The sequence below is a fragment of the Spermophilus citellus genome, assembly GCF_964194105.1.
Source record: "Spermophilus citellus genome assembly, chromosome: 4".
In the NCBI taxonomy this organism is placed as follows: domain Eukaryota; kingdom Metazoa; phylum Chordata; class Mammalia; order Rodentia; family Sciuridae; genus Spermophilus; species Spermophilus citellus.
Genome location: NC_138185.1, coordinates 13,146,758 through 13,154,731, shown reverse-complemented (window position 1 = coordinate 13,154,731; position 7,974 = coordinate 13,146,758). Strand labels below are relative to the sequence as shown.

Sequence of the window (7,974 nt, the reverse complement as noted above, 5' to 3'; positions counted from 1 at the left end):
ATGCCACCTCCCTTCTCAGGCAGCCCAGTGTGTAGCCACAGTACACAGTATGCAGAAGGAGCTTAACCAGTGCTCTCAAAGCAGAGCTCTCCTTGGCCTTTCCTTCTGAAAGGCATTTCTCTTCCACGGATGAAACAGTGGGAAAGTATTGCTTAAAAAAAAAGAGTCAAAAGAAAAGAGACTTTGAAATTGTCCACAATGCAATTCTTAGGGACAGCTGAGTCCCCAGACCAAATTTTTTCCAAAAGTTCACATTAAACACTTCAAGTACAGCCCTGAAGCGGCACTGCTATTCCTAGCCATAGGGCGCCAACTAGTGGCGCCAGCAGATCCTGCAAGCAAAGCACAGCCTCGTTCCCATCCTCTATGCTCCCTCCTCCCACCACCTCCTCCCTGGTCTCCTCCCTGGTCTCCTCCTGGTCTGCAGTTCACCTGCTTCTCAAAGTGGTTCTGTGCGCCCCCACCTTCATGGGCATGGAGGTGGGATTGATTAAGAAGTATTCAATCGCAGCTCTCTTTGGATGGTTTAGGTGAGAGAAACCAAGCAAGTTGAATCCATCTTTCCTATAAAAGTTTATTGTGTAATCTTTTCCGAGAAGTGGTAAGGGTGCTGATTACAATTACATAAAGGTAAGGAACAACAGTATACAAAAATAATTTAAACACACACATTAGTAACAAAGCAACATTTCTTTCCACTAACAACTAGGAGGTAATCTTGCCTGAGATTTTTCGAAAGGTATTAAATATGTTTTAGATAACAGTACAAATACACAATGCACAAATACACAATGCTCACACACACATGTACACATATATACAGCTCAAGTGTTTTCTTCTGTGCATTCCAGCTAACTGGTATGGCTAACGTGGAAAAACTTAACAACTAGATGCCCAGGTGACCTTAAAGTTGAACAAAACATGTATTGGATGCAATTTTTGGAGACTTGCTAAGATTTCTCCCCCAATCTCCCTGATTCCTAGCCTGGTCTCTGTGTTTTTCATCTGAACAATTAAATGTGCCTTTCTGATCTGCTCAACAGTGTGCTCATTGTGCTGTTGCTGGTGCCGATTTGGGAAGACTCGCTTTCTCTTGCTCTGAGTGCATCCTATGGAATGGAAAGGGATGATTCTAAAGCTAAAGCCCTTAGCTTCTGATTACATCTGGCTTATTCGTTGTTTTAGTGCAAGGACCTGTCTGGTGATTTCGGAGGGGAGGTCAGCATTGACTTGGTCTTCCAAGTATCTCTCGATGTCTTCCACTTCCTTCTCCCAGAACTCCTTGGAGATGTCGAAGAGCTCCTCCAGGTTGATGTCCCCCAGGCCTTGCAGGTTCAGGGCATCCTTCTTCGGGATGTAGCCGATGGGTGTGAGCTGGGCGCTGTCTTCCCCATTGATCCGGTTGAACATCCACTCGAGCACCCTGGAGTTCTCCCCAAAGCCTGGCCAGAGGAACTTGCCTTCCTTGTTCTTCCGGAACCAGTTAACGTGGAAGATCTTGGGCAACTTGGCTGCTGGGCGCTGGGCCATGCTCAGCCAGTGAGCCAGGTATTTGCCAAAGTTGTAGCCAAAAAAGGGCCTCATGGCAAAAGGGTCGTGCATGATTACTTTGCCTATTAAAGAGAGGGGTCCTTTGGTAAGTGATGTGTCCAAAGGCTTAACAGGGACTGTCATTTACTGTGGATATAGCATGCCTACTTCCCTCTCTTCCTGCCCCCGTCTTTCTCTCCACAAACAGATACAGAGGGGGGCAAAGGGGGGCTGCCCAGAGCGCTAATCACCCTCCATGTGGTTTCAAGTCCTGACTTTGTTTACCTTTGTGCTCTGCTGCCGCCGTGGCCTCTGATCGCATGGCAGCACCCACGAGCACACCATGCTGCCAGCTGAGGGCTTCGTAGACCAGAGGGACACCTTGGGAAGGACAGAAAACTCCTTCAAGCCTGTGACATTCAGACTCTAAGACCAGCGATGTCATCGCACACATGAAATGACTTGGCAAAACGGCGTCTTTTTAGTTGAGCAGCTATAGAGAAAACTGCTAAGGCACCGCTGTACCAACTGGGGCCACAAAGGAGTCAGTAAACTCCAATCCAGCCACCTTAGGCCACAGATCCAGGAAGCCAACGAGTTGGCTCTACATTGGAGCTTGCAAGTTATTCTGGATTTGGGGAAAGAAAGCCCCAGCTCATCGGCACCCTCTGACAAGGTCATGGAACAGAAGAGATTCCAACTGTGCTTCAGTTCCCAAAACCCCGTGCTCCCACCTGAGCAGAGGAGAGCTCACCTGCAGGTCTGCGGCCTCCAAAGATGATACCCTCGATGGGCACGCCTTCCGGAGACTCCCAGGCAGCGTCGATGATGGGGCACTGGTCGGCAGGGGTGCAGAACCTCGAGTTGGGATGGGCACAAGGTTCCCCTACAAAAAGAGAGAGAGGCCCTTTAGCATCTAGCCCAAACAGGCACCTGCAGCCCAGAGCGCACAGCCTCTGGAGGGGGCTCACCATCCTGCGGGGTCCACTGCTTGTTCTTCCAGGAGGTGATGGTGACTCCCGCGGCCAGCGGCTCATCAATGCCTTCCCAGTAAACGCCCCCGTCACTGGTCTCGGCCACGTTGGTGAAGATGGTGTTCTTCTGGATGGTCTTGATGGCATTGGGGTTTGTCTTCACGGAGGTGCCAGGAGCAACACCAAAAAAACCATTTTCTGGGTTGATAGCCCTTAAGTTACCTGCACAGGTCCAACCGGAAAAGCGGTGGTAAATCCCAAGCCGGGCAGCCTGGCATCTGCCCACTGGTTTCCGTACCAAGCTCCCCCACCCCTTTCCCTCCCTAGACTACGTGCCTGTTCTCATCGGGCATCTCTGAGACTGTGCATCTCTGAGACCCTCACAACTCTTTGCTCCTCTTCCATTTTCCACCAACTTATCTTAATAAATGTTTGTATATAAGCGATCAGCCATACACGGCCTGTTTGACCCAGATTGTTAAAGGATGCTGGGCTGGCAGAGGACAGAGTTCTGAGGTTTCGCAGACTCTGAACTAACTGAACGACACACCCAACACTGGATTTGGGAGAGCTGGCCGTGTTCGAGGTCGATAACCCACAGGAGTCCACTTTTTATCACCGGTTGGGCCCAAGACAGTCACCTTGGTTGTCAAACTTCATCCAGGCGATGTCGTCGCCCACACACTCTATCTTCCACCCCGGGAGGGAGGGGTTCATCATGGCCAGGTTGGTCTTCCCACAGGCACTGGGGAAAGCTGCCGCCAGGTACTTCTTCTCACCCGCAGGGTTGGTTATGCCCAAGATCTGCAGGAGACAAGGTTCTTTACTGAGGTCTCTGTTCTTTACTACCCTGAGGTCTAGGGATGTGCCTAAAAGTTCCCAAAAGGTAGACCCTCAAGATCTATCTCCATTCAAAAGAATGAAGTCCACAGGATCTCCATGGTGGCCATTGTGCCCGAGGTCCTTCAGCAGGGACATAGACTGTGGAGTTCATAATTACTTAAGAAGTTTCCCTTTAAGAATCTCCCACGCAGACAGGAACTTGAACGGACTTGTGTCTGCCACCCCAGGCCTCCCAGCACAGCCAGGGGACGTCCCCACCTACCAGCATGTGCTCTGCCAGCCAGCCTTCCTCCTTGGCCAGCCGGCTGGCTATCCTGAGAGCAAAGCACTTCTTCCCCAGCAGCGAGTTCCCGCCGTACCCACTTCCGAAGGAGACGATCTCTCTGCGGTCCGGCAGGTGGGCGATGAGCGTCAGCTCTGGGTTGCAGGCCCAGTTGTTGACCAGAGGCTCTGTAACAGGCGCAGCCGCGTCAGCGTGTGAACGTGCGGAGCGCAGGGGCTTACTTTTTATCAACTCTCAATTCTGAAGTGGCATGCTTACTTTTGAGAGGCAGGGGGCACCCCACGGAATGGAGACACTTGATGAACTCCCCGTCGCCCAGGGCCTCAAGGACAGGCGTGCCCATCCGCGTCATGATCCGCATGCTGGCCACCACGTAGGGCGAGTCTGTCAGCTGGATGCCAATCTTGGTCAGCGGGGAGCCCAGAGGCCCCATGCTGAATGGAATGACGTACATGGTCCGACCTGGGGAGGGGCCAGTGGGGACGGTGAGCAATGACCTTGGTCTGCAAACACAGCTGGCATCATTTTCCGCCGGGATCCTTGCTATGGCCTCCCACCATCAATATCACCCTCATGGCCGCCAGCCCCAAGGTTTAGCAAAGTCTACCACAAAGTGGACAAAAATGCCCAAATCCATGTTTTCCCAGGCTACAATTAGGCTCTGCCAGGCTGCGTGAAATTCACACGCGTGGAACCCTGTAGGGCTCACGCAAGACGTCTGAGAACAGAACGGGGTGCGTTTCACACAGAGTGGGAGACACTGAGGCCGGGGGTGGGGCTCCCTTGCTGTCACGATCACCATCAGGGCAGGTGTCATGAGGACAGGTGCAGTCAATTTGCCCTGTCGGGAGGATGGCCTGCTCACCTTTCATGCACCCTGGGAACCTGGCGTTGAAGGCTTTCTCAAAGTCCTCTTCTGACATCCAGCGACCCAGCTGGCTGAGGCCGGTTTTGGGGATGGGCACCGTGTCTCTTTGCTCCTGGGTAATGATAACTGTCTTGCTTTCAATCCTGGCCACATCCCTGGGGTCAGTGAGAGCCAACCAGCTGCAAAAGTCCCAGGGTCCCCTTCAGTCAAGCACCGTGAGGAACAGACCCATCTCGCATTGTCACATTTCTCCCACGCCCAACAGGACACGGAGCACACTGGCACATTGTAGACGTGCGGTGGCCAAGCCAGCCGGCACCTTGTCAGGAAGATGTTGACTAGGCCACTAGCTAGGGGCAGGGACTGTCTTTCATCGTGATCCGGAATCTAGGCTGCAAAGAGCATTTGCCTGCCCAGCTCAATTAGGGCCTCGGTGGCTCCACTAGGTCATCCTGTCTCAATGGTTCTGACCATTTTATTAAGGTTCTAAAGCATCTGCAGCCCCTGAGAGGGCTTCATTCACCTCTTTCCACTGATGCCAAGGAGAGGGCGGGGTGGGCCACAGGGGGGGGCTTACCAGTTGTCGTATTTGCTCAGCTTCCTGATGATGCCCTCCTCCTGCATGCGGCCCAGCAGCCGTCCATTCTCCTCCTCGGAGCCATCACAGATGTGGATGTGCTCCGGCTGGCACAGCTTGGCGCTGCTCTCCACGAATTCCCTCACCGCCTGGGGCAGGCTGTCCAGGTTGCCCTGGATGACTTTGGCTGAGAAGTCCAGGCCGTTGTGCAGCTGAGGAGGCATTTCTGCAGAGCTGTGGTAAGGGGCACAAATGCCAGGGTCACCTGAAACAGAAAACAGCCTTCCTGGACAAAAGGACCAGGAGACGCCTGCCGGAACATCTGATGGACAGCGTGTGGGTTGCACATGGCCAGAGAGTCATGGCCCCGAGGAAAACTGAGTTAGCGTTGTTGCTGGAATTTTTAGCAAGGTACTTAAGAAAGCTCGACCCACCTGCTTTCCTTTTGGGTGGTCTCCGTCAGATCCAGGGAGGCTCGCCGTGTTCTTCCCGCCGGCGACTGTGAGTTCCCAGTGGGAAGGCCGTGCTTGGCGGTGGAGCCTCCTGTCTTAAATACCGTGGAGGAAGGCCCTGCCCCTCTGATACACCCAGGGAGGCTCGCCTGTGACGTCGGGGGCAGGTCTTTGGATCAGCGCCACGGTCAGGGATGTTTTGGTCCAAGTCACCACAATAAATCCAGGGAGATAATCATTGAGCAGTTGTTAATGAGTGTTGGGAGGCCTCAGGCCGCGACCAGCCACAGTGAGTCCTTACACAACTTCTGATCAACTAAACTTTGACCCTGTTCACTGCTGATGCAAAACATACCCACCCTTTCTTTGACAGGCAGGTGGGGTCAAGGACAAGGCTGGCCCGGGAAACTCCTGGACCTCAAATGTTGTTGGCAGCACATTTTGTGTGCCAACAGTCACCGATTGACAAGACACTACAGCTGTGAGATGTCAACCCCACAGCCAAAGCTCATGAGAAAAACACCCTGTGGCCAGTGTGCAACTCCTTGGCAAAGATCTGCACCTCTGAGCTGATTGGGTGCTGATGACCTTATTGAGTGCGTACTATATACCCTTGCCACCCCCAAATAGGAAGTCCAGGAGGGCCGGGTTTCTTCTTATTTGCTCATGTTTGTATCAACAGCACCTGGCATATAGTAGGCACCGAATGCATACACATCAAACCCTATTCTTGGTGCTTTACATCAACTCATTACCACCAGCCAAGGTGCCACTTGGAACAATCCTATGTACTGACAAGGACACTGAAGGAGAGAGGTCCAGTAGACTGGCAGGAGGCAGGGAGGCTACGAACACAAGCAAGCTAGGCTCCAGCATGTCACTCTGCATGAGGAATCCTTACCTCTTCTGGAACCTTCCATATATTCCCCCAAGAAGTGCTGGGCTAGGCATGGTCACTCTGGCAGCCTAGCAGGCACATTTCACTTCCCTTGCAAGTCTGAGTCTTGGGCGTGGAGGGGGCTTGGTGGTTTTGCTGGACTACACTTAAGCAATGAGACCTTTATAACAGTTGCAAAGAATTTGCTTTGCAAGCTGTCAGAACCTCAGTGCAATTTAGTGCATCTCAAGGCTGTTTGCTGGGTTTCAAGAGCACTGGGTGAGAAGTCAGGAGGGGGGACCAGCTCCCAGGCCTGACTCCCCCAGGCAGACAGGGGTTCCACGGGAGCCCCCTACCTTAGGTGAGGCAGGGTGAAGACTTGGCTCACCCCCATGGGGTGTGGTGTGACTCAGGCTTGTAAAGAGCCTCAGCAAATTCAAGGCCCTGGGAATGGCCAGCTGGACCTATAGCCTTAATGAGCCAATCCCAAGGGCGTGGCCCACAGCCCAGCAGACGGTCGACCCACATCTCCACTCCCACCAAAATCATCAACCTGCGGCTGGGTTTCACTTCTTCAGGTTTTTTTTGGGGGGGGGGCTTTCGGTGCAAACACGGCATGGAGTGACTTGTTGGGGTGAGGTTACTTCACCTCCAGTTCACTGGCATTCATTACTAGAGGCGCCATCGGCCACAGGGAACGCTGCTGTGTCTACACCCAACAGGAAGTCACGCTTGGCTGCACAGGGCCCTTCCTTAGCACCACACCTGGGATCAGGCGTTCCAATGCACAGCCACGGGTGGCGCGTGCCTGCGGATTGGTGCACGCAGTTCACCCCACGGACTTGGTGTGCTCCCATTTTGTGGATGGGACTGTAATGGGCTGGTTCCCTGGAAGACCTCAGAGATGGAAAATCAAAACAGAAAAGCAGAGCCTGGAGTTTGGAATGTTCCACACAAATCCCAGGTGTTTGTTGTGAGTCTTCCAGGAGGGACACAGCTAGTTCCATTCAAATGTAGGTCTGGTGAGTCACCATGACCTTCATCCCATGTGAATGACCCACCTGGGCAGTGCAGAGGGGTGGCCTCAATCTCCTGCCACTCTCCCTTGTCAATGTTAAAAAGCAAATATTGGGCTACAAACTTACCTCAAAGTACAGAGTTCTCTGGAAGAATGAGACACAAATAGAAGGTAGGGTTTTGAGGACACATGGGTGAAAGTATGGGCAAAGGTCCCTTGTCCCCAGTTGATGGCATCCTGGGGCCCACGGCTTCCCCTGTCCTTAGAGACTAACACTTCTAAGGGGCTTCAGGCAGCCCCAGCCTCCCACTCTCCCACTGGACCAGAGTCTTGGTCGCATGTGAACACCAAGAGTAAGTCCTCACGGTGGCTCTTCAGCTGCAGGGACCCGGAGTGGACGCTGACTGCGTCCTGGGTGGGGGATCTGGGGGCTCCCACTGGGTGTGAGCTTCAGCTGTGGTTTCTGGGAACAAGGCCACCGAGATCCCCTAGCTTTTCAGGAGCTACTCAGACACGTGCTTCTTTAGGTCCAAGCTCGTGTAAAAAGCTGAT

At 53.1% G+C, this 7,974-nt stretch overlaps 1 protein-coding gene across 2 annotated transcripts; it reads right to left on the bottom strand.

The window, feature by feature from the left end:
• Positions 1 to 578: 578 nt before the first annotated feature.
• On the bottom strand, positions 579 to 5,640 carry PCK1 (phosphoenolpyruvate carboxykinase 1). Of its 2 annotated transcripts, none has more exons than XM_081292758.1 (10): positions 5,510 to 5,640; positions 5,076 to 5,309; positions 4,496 to 4,677; positions 3,889 to 4,092; positions 3,610 to 3,797; positions 3,146 to 3,308; positions 2,502 to 2,726; positions 2,285 to 2,416; positions 1,816 to 1,911; positions 579 to 1,613 (listed from the first exon to the last, which is right to left on the bottom strand). In XM_081292758.1, exons 2-10 carry the CDS (start codon positions 5,297 to 5,299, stop codon positions 1,159 to 1,161), a joined length of 1,869 nt encoding a protein of 622 aa, XP_081148884.1. In that variant the 5' UTR covers positions 5,300 to 5,309; positions 5,510 to 5,640; the 3' UTR covers positions 579 to 1,158. The 2 variants fall into 2 exon arrangements, with proteins under 2 accessions (XP_081148884.1, XP_081148883.1); XM_081292757.1 differs by having other exon boundaries at positions 5,076 to 5,340; positions 5,510 to 5,590.
• Between the last annotated feature and the right edge of the window lie 2,334 nt (positions 5,641 to 7,974).

What these genes read in the sequence shown, in the direction of transcription:
- PCK1 (XM_081292758.1), bottom strand. Translation starts at nt 5,299, where the DNA reads ATGCCTCCTCAGCTGCACAACGGCCTGGACTTCTCAGCCAAAGTCATC. An exon ending in GGCTGGCAGAGCACATGCTG is followed by an intron (nt 3,309 to 3,609) that starts GTAGGTGGGGAC and finishes TGTCTCCTGCAG; the next exon opens with ATCTTGGGCATAACCAACCC. An exon ending in GCAGTGGACCCCGCAGGATG is followed by an intron (nt 2,417 to 2,501) that starts GTGAGCCCCCTC and finishes CTCTTTTTGTAG; the next exon opens with GGGAACCTTGTGCCCATCCC.